This window comes from Meles meles, chromosome 10 (genome assembly GCF_922984935.1).
Source record: "Meles meles chromosome 10, mMelMel3.1 paternal haplotype, whole genome shotgun sequence".
Lineage (NCBI taxonomy): Eukaryota > Metazoa > Chordata > Mammalia > Carnivora > Mustelidae > Meles > Meles meles.
Genome location: NC_060075.1, coordinates 28,097,207 through 28,121,574, shown reverse-complemented (window position 1 = coordinate 28,121,574; position 24,368 = coordinate 28,097,207). Strand labels below are relative to the sequence as shown.

At 38.5% G+C, this 24,368-nt stretch overlaps 1 protein-coding gene across 6 annotated transcripts in view; it reads right to left on the bottom strand.

The window, feature by feature from the left end:
- SLC13A1 (solute carrier family 13 member 1) overlaps nt 1-23,098 on the bottom strand; it is a 122,471-nt gene extending 99,373 nt beyond the window's left edge. For 5 of the 6 annotated variants that reach the window (XR_006820512.1, XR_006820513.1, XR_006820514.1 and 2 more), the window contains exon 1: nt 22,973-23,098. Coding sequence is in view for 3 of the 6 variants with exons in the window: in XM_046020769.1 (XP_045876725.1) it covers nt 22,973-23,071 (99 nt within the window). In the remaining 3 variants the exon portion in view is untranslated. The remainder of the gene's footprint in view (nt 1-22,972) is intronic. The other variant, XM_046020770.1, reaches the window with a different exon arrangement.
- Nucleotides 23,099-24,368: the final 1,270 nt, after the last annotated feature.

Genomic DNA, 24,368 nt, shown 5'->3' with positions numbered 1-24,368 from the left:
ACCAAACCAAAACAAAAAAAATCCTCCTTCATGAAGTTTCTTTCACGTTTCCTTCAAAACAGGTAACAGTATATAGTCCATTTTTTTTTTTTTGTGCTCCTTTTAGTGTGTATGAATGCTTGTGCTCACCTTTATTTGGTTATAAAATGCACTTCCAGTTCTTCTGGAGTGCATAAATAGTCAAGTTACTGCCTTTTCCCTGGGGCAAGACATACGTGACTTGAATTGCATTCCCTGGTGCCCATTGGTTGGCACCAGCGTATACCTGCCTTCCCCTCCTATCAAAAGAGAGAAATCAACCTAGAAAAAACTTTTTGTTGTGCTGTTTAGAGAAAGAAGGAGAGTGCCAAGTTATGTGACATGGATGAGACTAAATCAGCTCCTATACTTACGGACCTAGAAGTTAAGAACCTCCTGCTTTGCTTTTTGGAGACAACTGAGCTCTTGAAGAAACACAGGGAGACTCAACAGAAACGAAATTCTGAACAGAATCTGTTGCTTTGCTAGGTATAAAATTGTGGGTTTCTATTTTAGAGCATTGTTAAGAAATGGTTGAGATTTGGGGTTCAAGATGGCAGAACTGAACTCACCTCCTCCCACAGATGCAACATATCTACAGCTACACATGACATAATTTCTTCCACAAAATAAACCCAAGAACTAGCTGAATAGTTTCCTTCATAACAAAGGATAAGAGTCACATCCAGACAGGTAAGAGACAGGAATATGGTTTCACCAAAACCCCCAGATGTGGTATGGTGACCCACAATTGGGAGGTATCTCAAAATATGTAGTTTCTCCCTGAGGATGAGGAGTTTGCGCCCCATATCAAGCACCTCAACTCTTGGGATGTGCACCAGTGAGAGGAGTTCCCAAAGTGTCTGACTTTGAAAACCAATGAGGCTTAGGTTCAGGAGACCCATGAAGTTGTAGGGAATGGAGATTTTACTCTTAAAAAAAAAAAGATTTTATTTATTTATTCGACAGAGAGAGAGCACAAGCAGGAAGAGTGGCAAGTAGAGGAAGAGGAAGAAGCAGGCTCCCCACTGGGCAAGGAGCCCGACATGGGGCTCAATCTCAGGATCCCAGGTCATTGAGCTAAAGGCAGATGCTTAAGTGACTGAGCCACCAGGCGCCCCGGAAATTTTACTCTTTAAGAGCTCATGTACAAACTCATCCACCCTGGGACTCAGCACAAAATCGGCAGTTTGAACATTGCCTACATTGCAGATGAAGGAGAGTCATTTGTTAATCTTAAAAGTGTCTCACAGAGGGGCAGAGCTCATTAGGATCTGTCCATGGATAGAAGTGCTTGTTGGTTCCATTTTTGCATTCTTCATTTACTTTGCTAACACTCGCAGGTGTGCCCCACTCCTATACTGCCTTACATCCCTGCCAGAGCTGGGAAGCTGAATGCGCTGCACTCACAGCCCTGCCAAAGCCAGCAGGCAAGTAGAGCCAATACAGGAGTTGCCCCTTGAGTGTCTGCCTCTGTTGACCAGAGAGGATAGCATCTCCAAGCCCTAGAAATCTGAAACAATTGGAGAGATAGTTGTCGGCAGGCTACCACTTCAAGAAACAAGAAAAATCTCAAACAAACTAACCTCGCACCTAAAGGAATCAGCAAAAGAACAATTAGTCCCAAAGTTAGTAGAAGGAGGAAAATAAAGATCAGAGTGGAAATAAATGAAATAGAGACTAAAAAGACAATAGAAAAGATCAATGAAACTAAGATCTGGTTCTTTGAAAAGATAAATAAAACTGAAAAACCTTTAGCTAGTCTTAATAAGAAAAAAAGAGAGAGGGTTTAAATAAATAAAATCAGAATGTTATCAAATAAGTTACACCTGACACCAAAGAAATACAAATAATACAAATAATTATAGTAACAAATAATAATACAAAGAAAAAATCATAAAAGACTACTATGAAAAATTGTACAAATTGGACAAACTAGAAGAAATAGATAAATTCCTAGAAAAATACAATCTTCCAAGACAGAATAATGAAGAAATAGAAAATCTGAAAATAACAATTACTAATAAGGAGATTGAGTGAAGTCATCAAACACCCCCAACAAACAAAAGTCCAGGACCAGAGAGCTTCACCAGTGAATTCTACCAAAATATTCAAAGATTTAGTACTTCTCATTCTTAAACTTGTTCAAAAATTGAAAAGATGGGAATGCTCCCAAACTCATTTGATGAGGCCAGCATCACCCTGATACCAAACCTAGAAAAGGACACACAAGAAAGAAAATCACAGGCCAATATCCCTAAAGCATATAGATGCAAAATCCTCAACAAAATGTTAGGTAATTGAATTCAACAGTATGTTAAAAGGATCATGCATCATGATCAAGCGAGATTTATTCCACGGATGCAAGAATGATTCAACATCCACAAATCTGTCAAGGTGATATACCACACTAATGAAGGACAAAATTCATATGATTATCTCAATAGATGCAGAAACATACCTGACAAAATTCAACATCCATTTAAGATAAAAACTCTCAACAGGTGAATATAGATAGACTGTACCTCAATATAATAAAAGCCATATATGACAAACCCATAGCTATCATCACACTCAATGGTAAAAGCTGAAAGCCTTTCCTTTAAGATCAGGAACAAGACAAGTGTGCCCATTCTCACTATTTTTATTCAACATAGTACTGGAGGTTCTAGCCAGAATAACTAGGCAATAAAAAGAAATAAAAGACTTCCATATTAGAAAGAAGAAATAAAACTGTCACTATTTGCAGATGACATAATACTATATAGAGAAAATCTTAAAATACTCCACCAAAAAACTATTGGAGCTAATAAACAAGTACAGTAAAATTGCAGGACACAAAATCAGTATACAAAATCTGTTGCATTTTATACAGTAACAATGAACTGTAAGAAAAAGAAATTAAGGAAACAATCCCATTCACAATTGCATCAAAAGGTATAAAATATCTGGGAATAAATTCAACCAGGAGGTGAAAGGCCTACCTGTATATTAAACACTGTAAGACATTGATGAAAGAAACCAAAGAGGACACAAATAAATGGAAAAATATTTTGTGCTCATGGTTTGAAAGAATTAATGTTGTTAAAATGTCCATATTACTCAAAGCAATCAATAGATTGCTTGAAATGCCTATCAAAGTTTCAGTGACATTTTTCATAGAATTTGAACAATCAATGCTAAAATTGTATGGAACAAAAAGTGTGAATAACCAAGCAATCTTGAGAAAGAAAACAAAGTTAGAGGCATCATGCACCCTGATTTCAAACTATATTATAAAACTGTAATAATCAAAACAGTACGGTGGGGCGTCTGGGTGGCTCAGTGGGTTAAAGCCTCTGCCTTTCGCTCAGGTCATGATCCCAGGGTCCTGGGATCGAGCCCCGCATCAGGCTCTCTGCTTGGCAGGGACCCTGCTTGCTCCTCTCTCTCTCTCTCTGCCTGCCTCTCTCCCTACTTGTGATCTCTATCTGTCAAATAAATACATAAAATCTTAAAAAAAAACCCAAAAACAAAAAACAAACAAACAAACAAAAAACCAGTACGGTATTGGCATAAAAACAGATTCACAGATCAGTGGGATAGAATAGGGAGCTCACAAATAAACCCACATATATATGGTCAGTTAATTTATGACAAAAGAGCCAAAAGTATGCAATGGAGAAAGGACAAGCCCTTCAATAAATACTATTTGGAAAACTGGATAGCCACATGCAAAAGAATGAAAACTAGACCACTATCTTATATCATATACAAAAAGTAACTCAAAATAGATTAAAGGCTTGGGTGCAAGACCAGAATTTATAAAATTACTGAAGAAAACATAGGCAGTAAGCTCCTTGACATTGGTCTTGATGATATATATATATATATATATTTTTTTTTTTTTTGATCTGACTCAAAAGGCAAAAGCAATAAAATCAAAAACAAATGTGACTGCATCAAACTGTAAAGCTTATGCCTGGAGAAGGAAACTATCAACCAAATAAAAGTCAGCCTAAGGAATGAGAGAAAATACCTGCAAATTATGTATCTGGTAAGGAGTTAATACCCCCAATATATAAATAATCCATAAAATTCGGTAACAAAAGCAATTAAAAAATAGGCAGAGGGTCCAAATAGACATTTCTGAAGAAGACATACAAGATGGTCAACAAGCACATGAAGGATGCTCAGTATCACTCATCATCAGGGGGATGCAAATCAAAACCCCAATGAGATCAACCCACACCTGTCAGAATGGCTATTATGAAAATGATGAAAATGAAAGGAATAAGAAGTGCTGGCAAGGATGTGGGGAAAAGGGGAACCCTCGTGCACTGTTGGTAGGAATGTAAACTGGGTATAGGCACAAAGGAAAACAGTGTGGAGGTCCTTCAAAAAATCAAAAATAGAATTATCATATGATTCAATAATTCCATCACTGGGTATTTATCTGAAGAATATGAAAACACTAATTTGAAAAGACACACGCACCCTTATGTTCATTGCAGCATTATTAAGTAGCCAAGGTATGGAAACAACCTAAGTGTCCACTGATAGGATGAATGGATAAAGAAGATGTGGTGTATATATGTAACATAGAGAGAGAGAGATGTCAATGGACTCTCTTAGCCATAACAAAAAAAATAATAAAATGTTGTCATTTGTCGCAACATGACTGGCCCTCAAGGGTATTATGCTAAGTGAAATAAGTTGTACAGAGAAAGAGAAATACTGCATGATTTTACTTATATTTTGAATCTAATAAACACATGAATAAACAAAATCAGACCAAGCCAAACTCAGAACAGATTGGCAGTTGCCAGAGGGGAAGGTGTTGAGGAAGTTAGACAAAATGGGTTGAAGAGGTTCAAAGGGTACAAAATTCCAGTTATAGAATAAAGAAGTCATGAGGATGTATTGCACAGCATGGTGACTACAGTCAATAATATTGCATTTCACACTTGCAAGATGCTAAGAAAATCTTAAAAGTTCCTATCATAAAAGAAATGGTAACTCTGGTTGCAGATGGTAACTAGACATACTGCGGTGATCATTTCACAATGTATACAAATGTGGAATCATTATGTTTCATTATACTTGAAACTAACAGAACATTGGATATCGATAATATTCTAAAAAATGGCTGAAATGTATTATTATATTTGGCTTATATAAAAAATGTTGAAATCACCTGGAGTGTAATAAGTGATCGACAAAAGTTAGCATCTTTTATATGGCTTTGTTTTGCTCTCACAAGGCTTAATCTCTGCAAAATCTGTGCTGTGTGTGAAAAATTTATAAAAACTGCTGTCTGCATTTAATGAAGTATTTTATTTACAGTTCTCCCAAGGCAATAAAATTTCTAGCTCTCCTGCCCTCCGATTCCCCCATGCCAGGGTAAATCTCTGAGCTTGGTCTTTGGTCACCTAGCGTCCCTGCACTTTCAGTGGGAGGGTCTAAGAAATCCTTAATAAACTAGGATTATGTTATGCCTTCACCATGTTATCTTTTCAAAGGAGAAAGAATAAAGCTGCTTGGATGTTAACGGTTTTATAGACAGTCTGCCTCTATAACCTTAACAATGAAACACAGCTGGGCTTTAACTAAAAAACTTCCTAATTTGCTCTGGAGAGGATTTGTGAATACTTAGCTTAATTAATTAATTAATTTAAAAAGATCTTATTTATTTATTTTAGAGACAGAGAGAGTGTGAGCAGAGGGTGGGGCAGAGGGAGAAGGAGAGACTCTCCAACAGACTCCGCCCGGAGCATAGAGTTCAGTGTGGGGCTCAATCTCATGACCCTGAGATCATGACCTGAGCTGAAATCAAGAGTCAGACGCTCAGCCAACAGAGGCACCCAGGCTCCCCAATACTAGCTTAATTTAAAATACCAGTGAATGAGAACCAAGCCTGTGTTTTCTCTTGGTGAGAACACATGAATACCACTTTGTTTTCTAATACTTGCAGGAACCCAGATTTCAAAGATAAACGAACCCCATTACTGCCTTGCTCTTATCCCCACAATCAGATCCTCTATCTATCCCTGTCATTTTCTCTCTCAGATCTGCCCCTCAGCCTCCACCCCTCTTCCTCCACTGCGGGCTAGCTGTTCCACAACCACACCGTCTTCCAAGGAGCCGCTTTGATTTTTGTCATTCCCTTGCATAAAGCCAGATTAAAGGACTAGTCACCCTGACAACTGTTTGGAGCACCAACCTATAAGGGACTGCTCAAAACAGAAAAATAAATCCAGTGCTAGCTAACATAACCCCTGTTTCATCTCAACATGGGCCTACTTCAGCTAGACATCATGGTCTACTCAGGAGTGGCAATGTTTGAAACACAATAAAAAACAAAATTTCAAGTACTAAATTATTAATTTCCCTAACAACTTTCATATTTTTACTGCCCAGCCCTGACTTAAAATCAAGTCAGTGATTTTCAGGTGTTTATTGGAAATAATCTAAAATCCTCATCTTGTATGCGAGGCCACCTTCACTCTAACTGTAATAAGATTTACCTGACTTGCCTGAATACTTCCTGACATCATATCTCTAGTTCTAAAGAGCTCATTTACATGTCTTCTTGATGTTTGGGTTCTGATCCCTGCTCGTCATCATGCAACCTCTTTCTGAACTTTAATACATGATGTTCAGCCAAGTCGTCATACTGATAATTCCCCAGATGCCCTTAAGGGACAGTTTCTAACTGCCTCTAACTGTACTCTGGACTTTGGACTCTTGGACTCTTTGACCCAGTCTGACTATTGAGATGAAGCAGCAAGCCGACTACCAAGTCTAACAAGAACATACATTTTATTTGACTCATGATGATATGTATGTGTGTTGAGTTTCATTTGAATCATAATTTATAAACCAACACATTACATATTAAAAATAAAATCTGAATTTCTGGGTTTCCTTGAAAAACCAAGGAATTTGGTAATATGGGGATCATATTCTTCCATGTCAACAATTGTTCGGACTCAAGGAGAGCTTACCCTTTAAAGACAGACTTGTGCTTTTCAGTTCTGCAAAGCACTACACCTTTTCACTTTATTCTCTTACTTGCTTGACCTTTGTTAGCATCTCAATAAAATCTCTGGTAATAAAAATGCTACCCAGACATGCTGCCTTGCAAATAAATCTTGTTTTACCATTCCAGAGTCAACACTTGGACCATTTGTTTGAATTTCTCCGCCTGACCCCCAGTGTGGTCCATGGACCAGCAGCATCAGCATGACCCGAGAGCTTGTGAGAGATGCAGAAATCAGGCCTTCCCCCATGCTTGAATCAGAATCAGCATGTTCAATTTCCCAGGTGACTCTTATACAGGTTCAAGTTTGAGAAACACTGAATTACTTCCTCTTCCAAACCTTCCCTTTAATCTCTAATTCCGGGTCCAACTTGAAAACTGGACACTTGCTTCCAGGTAATATTCTGCCCAAGTTTCATCTCCAGATTCAGACCATATTTTTAAAAGTTCCCCATCCTTCAGTGTTAAGGTTCAAATTTGTGTCTTGTCTAGGGAGCCTCCCCCAAACACTCATGTGCATTTTATATTTTTGCATATGAGTCCCAGGAGGTTGTAATTACAGCTGGCTAAGGCACCATATTTGCATTGTTCCCAAGAGTTGCCTTCCCAGAATCTATGGGAAATGCCCCATTTTTCTTAACTTAATGAAAATTTTAAGTCTAAAAAGGAGGAATACAGAATTATCCAGAGGGCTAGGGCTGGCTGGTAGGATAGCAATCTGTCTCCGTTTTCTTAGGATAGTGCTGGTTTACACCTATTGCCTTTCTGATTAGGAACCCTTTCCATTCTCGTGTCCCTCATTTATAAATTACACAGCTATCCTACTGATGGGTCCCCATCCCAGGATATCTCCTTCCAATTCCTGTTTTCTATTATGTGATCTTTCTTGGTCAGGCTTGGAGTCATGGGCAGGAAAGTGTTCTTTTCCATCAATACCTTTCAGGTTTTTAACAACAGAAGGTTAATCCAGATACAGTGTCAAGCATTTTAAGAATCTAATATTAAAATATATAGAATTATTTTTAAAACCAAAGATCTATGAACATTCTTGTTAAGAAGAAAGAACAAAAGATAGAGGAAAACATTTCATTGTTTTCTATTATTTATATATATTTTAAAAATCTGATATTAGGGTGAGTAATTTTTGGTAAACAGGCTCTTCTGATGAAGAAGAAAACTCAACAGTTGTGTGTGCTGCCACTGAAAGTGTGTCCTGGATATCTGATTCACAGAACCAGCTCTGGGGTCGGGGAAAAGTTCCTTCCTTTTGTCAGTAGAAATCCAGAAACTGACCCATTATCTCTAGCTATATCATCTTTGTTTCCTGTTGATCTCTTTAATTTTTTTTCTCTTCCCTCTCTCTACCTTATCACCATCCCCCTACTGTTGAAGTAGAGTCACTCCCCCATTACCACCACTAGCCATCACAACCACTACTCCTACTACCATGAGCAAACAACAAAGCAACAACAAAGAAAGGCCAGCCGTCAAGTCAGTTAGACTGTGGGTGAATGGTTTTCCCCTCTCTTTCAATTCCTCTCAAGTCTAGTGGAAGTTGCTGTTATCTTTATTAAAATGAACTCTGCAACCATAACAAGTAATAATTTGAATAAAATTTTGTTCTAGAAATAGCAAAGCACTTTGGCACATGAGTTCTTGAGCTGAATTAGAGCAACACAATAATGTCTACTTCTTTTTTTTTGTTATGATGGAAAATATAGAAAGAAAAAAAGATTCAAAATTCTGACCAAGACTGATTTTATAAAACAGATTTTTTTTAAAAATCATGATTTATTCTCAAAATACTACAGGAAACAAAGGGTGCGGGGAGTTGAGAGGGCTTCCTCAAATGAAAATACCTCAAAATAAAAGCATAAAATTTTCTCTTCAAAAATTTATATATTCCCTACAATTTCCAAAAGTTACATGGTAAGTTCAGCAAACAAACCACATGCAGCCAGACAGAGGCTGTTGTGCAGAATACATATGTTGTAAATCCCATTACACAGCATGAAGTGTAATGCCCCTTAAGCAGGGTTTCCTGCTCTGTGTGTGTACATTGTGCCTCCCTGGCTCGTTTAGGGCTCCCTCCACCTTTTCTATTGTATGAAGATTCTCTCATACCTCCAGAGAGATGAAGCTATTAAGTGCAGACTGGTTATTAATATGGATAGGAAATCCCTTTTTCTGACAATATAGAAAAATGTATTAGAAACCTTCTAGCATGGGGCACCTGGGTGGCTCAGTGGGTTAAAGCCTCTGCCTTCAGCTCAGGTCATGATCTCAGGGTCCTGGGATCAAGCCCCACATCTGGCTCTCTGCTTGGCAGGGAGTCTGCTTCCCCTTCTCTCTCTGCCTGCCTCTCTGCCTACTTGTGATCTCTCTCCTTCTGTCAAATAAATAAATAAAATATTTAAAAAAAAGAAACCTTCTAGCAATATATCTTTTTTCCTTATTTTTTATTATGTTTATTTAGCCAACATTAGTTTTTGATACAGTGTTCAGTGATTCCTTAGTTGCATATAACATCCAGTAGTCATCACAATATATGCCTTCCTTAAAACCCATCACCTGGTTACCCCATCCCTCCATCCCACTCCCTTCTGTAACCCTCATTTAGTTCCTGGAGTCCAGAGTCTCTCGTGCTTTGTCTCCCTCTGATTTTTTTCCCCACTCGGTTTTCCCTCTCTTACCCTGTGGTCCTCTGCCCTAGTCCTTATGTTCCACATGTGAGTGAAACCATACAATAATTGTCTTTCTCTGCTTGACTTATTTCACTTAGCATAATTTCCTCCAGTCCCATCCATTTGATGCAAAAGTTGGGTATTCATTCTTTCTGATGGCTAAGTAATATTCCATTATATATATGTACCACATCTTCTTTCTTCACTGATCTGTTGAAGAGCATCTTGGCTCCTTCCATGGTTTGGCTACTGTGGATGTTGCTGCTAGGAACACTGAGGTACATGGGCCCCTTCTTTTCACTACATCTCTATCATTAATAAACAACATTTGGTTTTAAAATTAAATAAGGTTTACTGCATATATTATTTTTCAACTTGTTTTTTCATTCATGTGAAGAATGACTTTTTAATTCTCATTTTACTTATGTATGTCAAATACATTCGTGTTGATACATGTAAACCTATTGTTAATTCATTTTAAATGGACATGGCATTTCTTTTATGAATGTATTACAATTCATTTGTCCATTTTTCTACTGAAGGTTCTTTCCCTTCAATTTTTCATTATTATAAGGCTATGAACATCTTTTTACCTACCTTTATGTAGACAGAGGAAAGAGATTTTCTAAGCTAGAGTATAAAAGTAGTAGTGAAATTCTGAATGAAAGAGGTGGAGTCTAACTGTAGTGGGTATTGCCAATTGCTATCCAAGATGGTTGTATCAGTTTATATCAGCCAACAATGTGAGAAAGTTCCATTTTACCAACCATTGGTATATTGGGCTAGTTTACTTGACAATCTGATGGTATGAAAAGTTCTTAATTCAATTTGTATTAGCTTGAATACCACTGAAGTATTTTTTCATGGTTATTGAACATAATTGTTTCTCTCCTGCAATTACCTTATTTATAGCCTCTGACCATTTTTCTGTTGCTTGTTTGCTTCTCTTTTTCATGAATTTGTGGTTATTTTTAGATTTTTAATATTTCTTTATAAGGTAAATATTTTTCTTAATCTCTGGCTGATCTCTGCAATTTGCTTTATTCTATTTTTGGTTGAAAAGATTTTACTGCGGTTATTTTAAAATTCTTTGGTTTTTTTGGTTTGTTTTTACTACCTTGTATGAAAAATTCTTCCTGTATTATATGGTTCCATGTTTTTTTCTAAAGTTTAAAAATTTTCAAGTGTGGGGCCTTGATTTATTTGTATAGGAAATTGATACCTTATTTTTCCTAAATGTGTAGCCAGAATGCCCTGGCTTTAAATTTGGATGGTCCATGTTGCTTCTCCATGTCCTCATATCAGGGAGATCATATGATAGTTGTCTTTCTCCGATTGACTTATGGGGGGGTAGGGGGATAGGAGAAGAGTAAATGAAACAAGATGGGATTGGGAGGGAGACAAACCATAAATGACTCTTAATCTCACAAAACAAACTGGGGGTTGCTGGGGGGAGGTGGGATTGGGAGAGGGGGAGCGGGCTATGGACATTGGGGAGGGGAGGCGAACCATAAGAGACTATGGACTCTGAAAAACAACCTGAGGGTTTTGAAGGGTCAGGGGTGGGAGGTTGGGGCAACCTGAGGGTTTTGAAGGGTCAGGGGTGGGAGGTTGGGGGAACAGGTGGTGGGTAATGGGGAGGGCACGTTTTGCATGGAGCACTGGGTGTTGTGCAAAAAGAATGAATACTGTTACACTGAAAAAAATAAATAAAATGAAAAAAAAAAAAGGAGGAGAGGAGGGTAAAAAAAAAAAAAAAATTTGGATGGTCCATCTTCTCCCCACAATTCCTGTATTCCTGTTGCTCTATATTTCCTATGCCAGTTTTTGGGGGGTTTTTTGTTTGTTTGTTTGTTTTGTTTTTAACAAACGCAGGTACATGTGTTTCTGGGCTCTTTATTTTGTCCCTCAATCATGGTCACCTTTTAAAAATCACTTCTTGCAAAATTATTAAACTCTTTTAATTATTATAGCTTTTCAACAAATTCTGCAATCTGTAGCTCAAGTCTCTCAAATGTGCCTTGATTCTCTTATTGTTTTTATTCTATTTGGAGGGCTTTCATCTCTGTGTTGCTTCCATTCTCAGTCTTCCTTTCTTTTTTAGTATTATTAAACTTTTCTTTCTTTTTTAGAGTTAAATTTAACTAAGATATAGTGTATTATTAGTTTCAGAGGTAAAGTTCAGTGATTCATCAGTTTTTGTTTCTTTTTTAAGTTTTTATTCATTTGTCAGAGAGAGAGGAGAAGCAGGGGGAGCGGCAGGCAGAGGGAGAAGCAAGCTCCCCAGTTAGCCAGGAGCCCGATGCAGAACTCGATCCCAGGGCTCTGGGATTATGACCTGAGCCGAAGGCAGACACTTAACTGAGCCACCCAAGCACCCCACATCAGTCTTATATAATACCCAGTGTTCATTACATCACGTCTTCCTTAATGTCCATCACCCAGTTACACTATCCCTACACCAACTTTCCCTGCAGCAACCCTGTTTGTTTCCTATGATAAAAGTCTAAGAGTCTCTTATGGTTTGTCTCCTTCTCTGATTTTGTCTTGTTTTGTTTTTCCCTCCCTTCCCCTATTATCCTCTGTTTTGTTTCTTAAATTCCACAAATGAGTGAGAAGTATGACAGTTGTCTTTCTCTGACTGACTTATTTCACTTAGCATAATACCCTCTAATTCCATCCACGTTGTTGTAAAAGCAAAATTTCATTTTTTTGATGGCTGAGATGTATTCCATTGTGTGCGTGAGTGTGTGTGTGTGTGTGTGTGTGTGTGTGTGTAATTGCATCTTTCATCTTTCTTATCCATTCCTCTGTTGATGGACATGTGGGCTCTTTCCATAGTTTCACTATTCTCAGTCTTTCTTAATTATCTTCTTGCATGTTGAGATTGAGTGGTAGTTGTTTTTTTGCGTGTGTTTGTTCTTTCTGTATTCTTTATTCCTCATCTAGAAGCTTTACAGTTGCCTCCAGTAAGTCCCTAGCTTCCCATCTGGAATGTCTGATTTTGGCAGCCTGAGGTCCTTTCCTACTAGAACAGGGCAAATCCAATCATCTAGCTGGATCCATTAGCTTGAGTCAGGTCCTGGTGGAAAGGCTGGAAAGTGCCTGTCTTGATGAATATTACCACAGACAGTTGTCTGTAGCTTTTTCTTTTTTCGTAGCAAGAAAACTACTCTCTGGCCCTTATTTGGGTCATTGAATCTGACTGACCCCAGAATGAGGTGGGAGAATTTTCAACCATAGGTTCTCACCTTTACTGCCCTTGTTTGCTTGTCGGACCCATTCTTGTCTACAGAAACATATATTTGCTTTGTGTTTAAAGTGGAAAACGGTGAGGGTAGAGATGTCCTAATTGTTTGAACTTCATCTATACTGCTAATCATAAACTTTATAGATAGAATTTACTTAAAAGCTGAAGACATCTAACAAATAAATAGACAAATCTGTTTTTCTGACATATAAATAAGTAAAAGAATGGGAAAATAACATGCATGAATGCCTACTACACACCAGATACTCGATGTTCACACACACAGATACACGCACAATACTTGGTGTTCTACATGATTTATCCTTTTTAGTTTATACCAACATTCATCGAGGTGGGTATTGTAATTCCATGTTCAAGTAGGGATCAATGATCACATTGCTAGTATGTGGCCGAGCCGGGCTTCAATTCAAGCAAAAATGCCATGAAACCATATATTTTATTTACAGCTCTATTCCCAGCACTTAAAGCAGCATTTGGCACATAGTAAGCACTCAGTAACGTGTGTTAAATAACTGTTTTCTTCTCACAGTTTTTCAGTGTTATTCCTACAGTTGTTTCTATTTATATGTCTTGATCCTTATATAAAAGCCTTAATCACTATCCTAAACATAAAATTCTTCAGCATAGGAACCTCTTTTCTTTGCCTTGCTTTCTTTTCTGTTTTCTCTCCTACTTGCTGGTACTGGATATCTGAACCTTCACCCCAGCGGGTGAATGTCTCCCCAATTTTCCTGGAGCTCTCATCTCTGTTGCCAATAAACAAGAATTGAAGCTAAAACTTTTCCTGCATCGATTACTTCCTCACAGTTGACACTTTCATACTTCCCCAGGCCCCATTTAACAATAACACAGTCATATCTTGTCTTAACCACCTCAACCAAGTGCAGCCAGGGTACTTGCTGCAGAGGTAGGAAGGCAAATGAAGCTATGACTAGGCAATTTGGATAATAGCTTCTCCCCCACAAATTCCGACTGTCAAATTGTCTTGGGAAGTATGGCTGATTATATTTAAAAATCACCTTGGTTCTCTTTTAAATTATACCTCCAGATGGAATTGAAATAAAAATTAGGCTGTAAAATATAGTTTTTTTCATACCTTCCCTCCATTTTTTAATGACACTCTGACTGATATTAGGGAGTAATTTGGCTGATGAATTAGTACACATGTGGGTATGATCTCTCAGCACAGCTTGAGAAAAGCAGGACCAATCACAGACCTCACTCACTGCAATTGATTTTCTAAAGAGAACGCAGAGCAATTAAGAAAGGAGAAAAATCATGCATTTTAATCTGGGTGCTACAAGAAAAACACTATTATTATTTGACAGAGCCTGAAAGGGCTTTGCAGAGTTTGTGATACACCTACCCCTTCCGCTGCAGTGATTTCTCAAGACTCAATCCATATTAACTGCAAGGCTTAAAATGATTAGAAATATTCTCCTTTCAGAAGAGAAGGAGTAAGGAGGAGCTCAACTTACAAAGTCAAGGAAAAGTAACTAGTATTTCTCATTACTTTTTAGCCCAAATGCATAGTAGGGAAAGGCGACTGGTGGAACCACTATGCCAATTACTGGAGAACATTTAACTCCTTCTTTCCATTTAATCTCTGCAACTAATTAGCACACACAGCAGAACTAGAAATGACCCCAGAGTTCACCTAGTTCTCCAACCTGAGAACATTAGAGGGTGATCAAAAGGCAGTCTGTGGATTATCTGCTTCAGAATCATGAGCAGTCTGTTCAGTGTGCACTGTCTTGGGCTTCACATCCAGAGCTGGTGATTTTAAACAAGTAGCTCCGGTAAGTCTGGGGCAGCCAATCCACAGGTAACATTTAAAACTCTTGATAAGGGTCTTGTTCACCTTCCAGATGGGGAAATAGGCTAGGGGTAGCACGACCGCATCACTGGGGGAGTTTTTCCAAATATGTGAGAGAAGTCAGGGCAGCTGAGGCTACGCTGTGGCTAAAAGTCCCTAAATCTCAGCAGCTTAGACAACCGAAGTCTGGCTTGCTTCTACTATCTGTCAACCATGGGTTACAGCTACTCTGCAATCTAGGCAGAGGGAGGCCTCACCTCAACTTGTGCTTTTTTTTTTTTTTTTAAGATTTTATTCATCCATTTGACAGAGAGAAAGATCACAAGTAGGCAGAGAGGCAGGCAGAGAGAGAGGAGGAAGCAGGCTCCCCATGGTGTGGGGCTCGATCCCAGGACCCTGAGATCATGACCTGAGCTGAAGGCAGAGGTTTAACCCACTGAGCCACCCAGGCGCCCCTCAACTTATGCTTTTGTAACCAAAAATCCAGAAACATTGGAGTAAGGCAAACTGTGAGCAAGCTTTTAAGGATGTGATATAAATACCATTAAAGAAGCTGTGTCCTTGATGGGCTTGGGAGTCAGATGGACTTGCATTTATTTATTTTTTTTTTTAGCGAACCATAAGAGATTTTTAAATTTTTTTATTTGACAGAGAGCGAGATCACAAGTAGGCAGAGAGGCAGGCAGAGAGAGAGGGGTAAGCAGGCTCCCCGCTGAGCAGAGAGCCCAATGTGGGGCTCGATCTCAGAACACTGAGATTATGACCTGAGCCGAAGGCAATGGTTTAACCTACTGTGCCACCCAGGCGCCCCTCAGATGGACTTGCATTTAAATCCTCTTACTCCCTTTATAGACTGTGTGATTGGGCAAATTGCTTAACATCTTTCATTAAGTCTCTGTTTGCTCATCTGTAAGATGGGAATGATACTGAGTATTTCTAATGGTTGCTATGAATTTAATAGTGGATATTCACATCCTTGTTGTTATCAAGCTAGGTATAAAAATGTACCATGGAAGGAAAAAAAGAGACACCCTCCTCTTACACCAGTGCTCTTGTTCTGTCCCTTTGCCACACCTGTCACTCTGAGTTCTTTCCTTTCATCATCTTCTTTCTTCCACATCCTATCTTTCCTCCAAGATCTTGATTAAGCCGCCCCTCCCTTCCTTCTGCCATGGGAAATCATCAGTCATTCATTCAGCATAGTTATCAACTATCTCCTGTGTGACTGGCAGTATGTTCTTAAGGCTTTTGTGTCCGGGGTGGGGAATGATGAAAGCAAAATGGAATACACACTATAATGCAGGCTGAGGTATCCATGATGCAATGAGGGCATTGAGGACCACCCTCGGTTTGTGTCACTGCCGGAACTGCCTTTCTCAAGAAGGGCAGAGCAAGAGGAGAGAGCATTCCAGAACAAGGGTATGGCATGTGCCAAGACCGAGAGGCAAGAATAGCCATGAATAGTCAATAGTAACCCAGGGACTGCAAATGGTGAAATATCACTAATGTGGAAACCATGAATGTGGGAGACAAATACTGGGAGCTTGGGGGAGGGCTTTTAGGGAAAATAAATGGCAAAATCTTGAAGATCCATCAATGTATACATGTTTTGTATAGATATTTTTCTCTGTAGGAAAAAAAGAATCACTGGAGAAGTCTGACCAGGGATACAATAGGACCAGGTTGGCATTTTAGAAATAGTGCCCTGGTAGGAGACTTTAGGGGAAAAAAGACTGTGAAATGGTCCATGGGAGAGAGAGATGGGACAGCATCAAGGGAAGCAGTGCCAGAAATGGAAATGAAGAAGCAGATGGGAGGGAGAGTATTTAGGAGGTGAGGCAACATAGTCTGATGATTTGCAGTATCTGAGATGACACACAGGTTTCAGGCTGGGAATGGGGTGAAGGCTAGCAGGTTCTCTGAGACAAAGAAAGCAGAAGGAGAGGCAGATGGTGGGCCAATGGGACTGTGTGTCATTGGGGGCATGGAGGGGCTGGAGATGAATAAATCCCCAGAGATTTATCTACTTTTTAATTACATGTCTAGACAAAAACGATTTGTTTAAATCATTTGGCACTTATTTATATACAACCTTACTTTGTGATTAATGTTTGCCAGTGTATATTGACTTTCCAGAAACTGTGCAAGCTACTTGACAGCAGAAATATTAATTTAAACTTATGTTTGAATTCCATAGTTCATTGAGCACAATAGTTTGGGCTTAGCAAGTTCTCAAAAATACTCATGAAGGAATATATATCAAATTTGGATTTCCTGGTTTAGTTCTTCTACCACATTATTATCAGCATGATTTCTATTTTTTTTTCTTGCCCTCCATCATTCTGATACTCTTTTGTGACTAAAATGCTTACTTTCTTGGAGTTTACAGTATTTCCCCCCTTATCTTAAATCTCTACCAAAATTTAAATCAACATTTAAAACAGTATCAATTATTTCTATTAATATGTTTATTTGACTTGTCCCTTTCAAAGTTCATTATGTTTTCTTGGAATTCCTCCCTTTCCTCTTCTTTCAATTGTAGTCATTTTAAATTCTTTCCCCTTCATTTTCATTTTCTCTATGAAACTTCCCAACATACCACCCCCCTTCTTCTAGCACATTCTTTATCACTTATAAGGTTGCATTTCTTTATGAGCATGATATTTCTCCTGTATTTTTTTTTAATGATTTGGCACAACAAGTCTCTCATTACATATCATTTCTTCTATTTATTATAATTTATATCATAACTTTGAAACTCATGGTAGAGCAGATGAATATATTGTGAAGGAAGCATAGGTAAAACATGACAACTGCAGAAATACAGCTGGTCCTTAATGCTGTAGTTCCTCCCTCCCTAACCTGTGCTGTGCTGGCACACTATGCTCTGCTATGTTGACTCTCCCATTCTCTTTGCTCTTCAAGTCTTTCTTGGTGCAAAATATTTTGCAGAGAAACCCTGAAGTATCTGAGAGATAACTGAAATCTGATTTTGGTTTTGCAACCAATCAACTAGGGCATGCTGCTCAATATCTGTGTGCCTATTTCCCTTCTCCTTATCTCAAAAAGGCATCTGGGTGGCTAGGTCAGTTAAGCCAGTTAAGTGTGGGATTCTTACTTTTGGCTCAGGTCAAGATTTCAAGGTCATGAGATGGACTGGATGTGGGGCTCTACTCTCAGGGCAAAGTCTGCTTCAGATTTTCTCTTCCTTTCCCTCTTCTTCCCCCTCTCCCCTCAATTATGCTCACATGTGTGCTCTCTCTGTCTCTTTCTCAAATAAATAAAAAAATAACTGGGGGTTGCTGGGGGGAGGTGGGATTGGGAGAGGGGGAGCGGGCTATGGACATTGGGGAGGGGAGGCGAACCATAAGAGACTATGGACTCTGAAAAACAACCTGAGGGTTTTGAAGGGTCAGGGGTGGGAGGTTGGGGGAACAGGTGGTGGGTAATGGGGAGGGCACGTTTTGCATGGAGCACTGGTGTTGTGCAAAAAGAATGAATACTGTTACGCTGAAAAAATAAATAAAATGGAAAAAAAAAGAAAATCTAAAACAAAAGGGGGGTTCTAATTAGAGATAAACTAGAAATAAGCTAGACAGAGTGAGACGTACCTGGAAGAAATGCACTCTACACAGAGAAAATATTATTGCTCAATTTTCTCCGCTTATTGCTCCTTAAAACACTCTGGCCTTCTTTTTATCTCTTTGTTTTATTAACAGAAATACAAAGAAAAGTCAAGAATTGGAAAAATGAGTAAGGAAATAGTACAGAGTAATGAGAAAAGTAAAAATTAACAAGATATTAGAAATAGTAATAAAAGAACAAAGTTACACAGAGGCTATCACTGGAACTATGGTATGTACCCTAGGCCAATTTTAATTTTTTATCTGGTAATATTTAAGAAATTTCCTGTCTGAGATAAGGAAATGAGAAAATTCAGTGTAATTATTAATTACATGCAAATATTTACATAAGTAGGAATTATGTTACAGGCTTGTTTTATTGATCACTAAGTACTAATTGAAGAAAGACTAAGAATACCTCTTTGTTTATGTGACAGTTAAAAAGACAGCATTTCTAATGTTTCAGAGTAAAACAATAATAAAAATAGGACTCCTTTAGTAAAGTGACATTTATCCCAATGTATTAGGAGTATACTTATTATAATACTGTGGAAGATATAAAGACACAGATATTCAGTTGTGGTTGAAATCACAGCTGTAGAGTCAGATGTTGATTGGAAACATCTATACAGCCACATTTTGGTAAGCTATTTGCTTGTTTCTGTCTCTGTTTCTAATCTGCAAAATTGGACTAATAATTATACCTAATTCATAAAATTAAATTTGAGCTTCTGTTTGACGTATTCTTTGCTATAAAGTTTCCATAAAGACATGGAAAAACACAGTCTTAAAATTTCTTCCAACTAGAAGATATTAAGATGCTAACCTGGTTGTGGCTTTAGGTGAACATCTGGGCACAGCTGTGAAGGGAAGGGGCAGCATTTCTTGACAAGCTGACATGACCTACTTGTATAGCTGGTATTCTGGGACATTCAGCAAATGACATGTAAGACTGCTACAGACCTCAAAGGCCTGTCCCCAGTGGTTAGAATCATTGCAGTGTTCTGCCTTGAAGACACTGAATAGCATGAGGTCAACTGAGGAAATGGTTAAGATACACCTCATCTGTGGTTTGACCTGTCTAAAGTTTTTTCACAAAGAGAAATCCCTGAGTTGTTGATAATGACTATCAAGTCACACTTTATATACTGCTTCAAAATAGAGGATAAATCTTCAAAAACACAAATATAGAAAAGACTAAAACATAGCTGCTGTTGAAGCATGAATCTGGGGGGTGCCTGGGTGGCTCAGTGGGTTAAAGCCTCTGCCTTCAGCTTGGGTCATGATCTCTGGGTCCTGGGATTGAGCCTGGCATTAAGCAGGGGAGCCTGCTTCCGCCTCTCTCTCTGCCTGCCTCTCTGCCTACTTGTGATCTCTGTCTGTCAAATAAATAAATAAAAATCTTAAAAAAAAAAGCATGAATTTGGAGTTCTGACAGAATCTGTGTTTAAATCCAGTTTCTGTAGCACCTATGTGATCTTTGTTGGGTCATATATCTTTGAGCATCAGTTTTCTCAAATGTAAAATGGGAATGATGGAACATGTGTGATTGTCTTACTGGTTTATACTGAAGGTTAAGTAAGATCATTTGGATAAAGAAGCTGGCAGAATGCCTAGAACAGAGGGTTTGCTCTGCAAAGGGAATCCCTTCTCCTTCACTTTGAATATCTTATCATTGATGTCACATTTCTGAACTGAGATGGAATTAAAGTAAGGGTTAAAGCCAGTCTATAGAAACAACTCAAAAATCAGTAGAAAAATGGGGGAAAAAACCCAAAAAACAAAACCAGTCAGCAATTCATTGTTCATTCTACATCATGTAGACTTACTGTGTTTTTATAAAGCAAAACTGATTTTTTGTTTTGTTGTCCTTTTACTGAGTGTTTAGTTGTCCTATTACTGAGTGTTTAGAAGCATTGAGTTCTCCAGTTCAGTAACCTGAAAGTTACAATAGATTGATTTGGAACCATGTCAAAGTAGACTCTACTTCAAGTTCATACCCCCCAAAAGCCCATATTCTTTGGAAAAAAAAAAAAAAGGTTCTGCTTTCATTGTAAGCAAGAGTTAAAATAGTATTCTTTGAGTTTATTTAGCAGTTGATTGAATGATTAAATATGCATTTGAAGTGGCCAAAAATGAAATCACATTATTATACTAGGAAAAAACCCTCAGATTAACATTGATTGAGTTTTAACAAATGATTTGATTAGAGGAAAAGGAAAGAGGAACACAGTTCATCAAATGCAACTTGATGCCAGGTCCCTGGTTTCTCCACAGACCTAATGTACTCTTGTCATACTACCTTGTGGGGAAAAAATCAATGACTGCATTTCTTAGCAAGAATACACTTTCTGATTAATGAAACATGCACTGAAACCACTGCTTTTTATTTATTTAGTTGTTCTTCCTTTCAAATAATTTATATTAACTTTCTCTGAAAATTATGGAAGATAATCAAAAGTGTCACGCACGTGACATTAAAGTGTACACCAAAGGAGCAGCACAGATGATATGCAGTCAGAGCCTAGGTTTGTACTGACTAGTTTAATTTCTGATTTTCTCTGCCATAAATAAGGACTTATGCTGAAACTAATCCAGAAATATTAAAATATAGCAGAGTTCCAGGTAAGAACTAGGATGTACTCATAGTAGAATGGTAGAATTCAGCCAGGTCTGGGGAACCCACGGGACCAGGGGAGTTAAAAGAGAAGGCCATCATGCAGTAACAAGTCTCTGAAAGGGTTCTGGGTTGAGCGTTCAGATTTGAGCTCTGTGTCTGTGACTCAGATTTGTCATCTAGTGGCCACCAGAGACTCATGTAGGCGTCTTTGGAAGTAACTGGAGGGGAAGGGGAAAGGAGGAGAGGGAAAGATTAATCACACAAAATTTGAAAAACAACACCAACCAAACCAAAACAATGAACTATGCCTATTGTTTTCACTAGAAATTCTTTAAGGCTTTGAGGGTTCAGAACAATCTTTGCCCAAAAAGGATGGGGAGTCCTTTCCTTCCTCAACAGGGAATTGTGAAACATCAGTGTGAGGACAACCCCAGTCAGGGAAGCTGCTAGAGCTGGATGGTTGCAACCCATAGCCAGGGGCAGCAGAGACCAGTCCCTTCTCCAACATTGTAGGCAGAGGAGACCTTGGTAGAATCAAAAAGGACTATTCATTAGCTCACATGAATTTCTGTCAGAGGTTCCAAGAGTAGTGGCAGACTTTTGAGGATCCAGTGTATCATAATTACTGTGATTCTATTTTAACTCAGATTGGTAAAACCTTGATTAATACTTGCTAGAGAATAGCATCAGAAAGGCATCATGGGGTGGTGGGAATTGCACAAGGTGTGGGTCAACACATTTAGGGAGACTCTTGCGGCCCTACTTACTGTGTGCCAGCCACTGCTCCAAGTGAGTGTTTGATGAGTGCTTATGCATTTAATTCTCACAGCAAGTCTTTTAGTATCCCAATCTTACACATGAGAAAATAGAACCATAGAGAAGTTCACTAATTTGCCCAACTCACTCAGCTTATAAGTATACCTGGGACCTAAAGCAGAAAGCCTAACTCTAGTGGTTGTCCTCTTACCAACTGACACTCATCACACCTGACATAAAGAAGGTGCTCATTAAATGTTTCCTGATTCAAATCATTTTAGCATGGGATTAAAAATGTCCTGGGTTTGGGGGTGCTTGGGTGGCTCAGTGGGTTAAAGCCTCTGCCTTCAGCTCAGGTCATGATCCCAGGGTCCTGGGATCGAGTCCCGCATCGGGCTCTCTGCTTAGTGGGGAGCCTACTTCCTCCTCTCTCTCTGCCTGCCTCTCTGCCTACTTGCAATCTCTGTCAAATAAATAAATCTTTTAAAAAAATGTTCTGGGTTTAATGTTCTGGACTTAGTAAACTGACTACACTTAAAAGCAAACAGAAAAATGCTTATAAGTATACCAAAATGAAATAAAATCTCAAATGATCAGAACATGGTGCAATAATTCTTAAAATTTCCTGATTAACCAAGGAAAATTACTTCATGCTTTCAATGTTTTCTCATCCCATAAGGAAAATATATTTCTAGGAGGCTTGGTGGCCCACACCAAGCCATGGAGCTGACAAGTAGATTCGTCTGTGCTAGGCGCTGGGTCTCCCGATTGTTTTTGTAGCTCTTCCCCCAGTAACATATTGCTGCATGGGCTTGGGAGAAGGGATTGTGCTAACCCAGGATCCTCCTTGGAGACTGATTAACCAGTATGACAAGATCTCAAGGGTTGTACTTCTTTGGTCTTCCTCTCATCTAGTTGCCAGACAGAGAACAATTCTGACTGAATATATTATTTAATTATTCTAGTTAGTCTTATTGAGAATCAACCAACATTAACCACTAAAAAGGAGAAAAAAGGACAAAACACAATGTATGACCATCCTGATTTCCAATTCAAAGTGGCACCCCCTACACACACCTCTGAACAAGGCAATTACATAGAAACAATAAAGAACAATTTAAAAAATCAGGAAACCCACCAGCCTATTCTCCAGGTTCACTTACCTTGGTGCGAACGATGATTGGCAATGGGAGTAAAACCAAGAGAGTGAAAACTATAAGGAGAAACCGGCGATAAACTAAAATATAACTAAGGACTTTCATCGTCCTGAGTAGGAGACTTTGAAAGTACTCTCCTCAAAATAAGGCAGATGTTAAATAACCAATGTGGATTAATATTTCTCCAGCCCCATCATCATCATTTACTGACCCAGACTGATCAACATGAGTTAAAATTAAATCTCGATTTTTATTGTTTTACTGTCACAATTAACATGGAAAGATAAGCCCAAGAGTGTTTGCAAGAAATTACATGCCAATTGCTACTTTAGCTTTTGAAAGATGCAACTGTTCTTTCCCTATTTAATTTGTTCACATTAACTAGAATATTGAATGGCCATATCCAGCAGAAGGCAATCTCTACTGGATGCCTCCAATGCCCTTCCTAAGAAAGTGCATTTTCAGTTTGTGAATTGAAATAGCAATTCCAGTAGTAGGAATTTCAGTATATCAGTGTGAAAGGTAGGGGTTTTGGTACAGATGGATTCTTCTAGGGCTTCTCAGATAATGTGTTGAGGCAGCCCTCTACACTGCCTACATGAAGTTTGGCTCAGAGAAGAGCCCCTGACCTCTCTCATTCAGGAATTCTCTGCACTCATTCAAAAGATAAATACTACTTCTGATGTCAAGCAGCATTTTTCTCCTCAGTACCATATTCAGTTGAAAATGGTTTACCTACTGTTTGAAAGCAAAGTTCTGTGTGTTTCTTAAACCCTATAGTTTCTTTTGATAGAAAACCAAAAATTATCATAAAGCCTTATATAAGCGCTCCCCTGTTCCACTCTTTCAGGACTGAGTTGGTACTATTGGGCTGATATTGACCAGATAATCAACAGGGAATCTACACAGAGATGAGTCACTGGGGTCATCTAAGGGGTGAGTGTGTGTGTGGGTGTGTGTGTATCTGTGTGTAAGCACATGCGTGAAGATGGTACGATTCTAACAGTGATATGGAGGATGTATTTTAATATTGCTCAGCACTAAAGACTCTGGTTTGTTTCTCACTACTTTGTAAATTAATAACCCAATATACTTCAACTAAACAACTACTAAGTACCTAGCCCTAGGTATAAACAGAACACATTTCCTTCTATAATTTATAGTCAATTTCTCTTGGTTTAAATACCCTTACTTGGATGTAATCTATTGTTAGCATTTAGACCTTATTTCTAATTCCACACTAATGTAACTCTGTTTTCTTTTCCTATAAACGAAGATAATTCTTTCACCAACACTCACTGTATTATTAATGTAGATGAGAAAGCATTGTTTTTCCTTCTAAATGTCTAAATTTCTAAAGATATATCACAGATAGTGACTCAGGAAAATCAGGAGAGAAAGC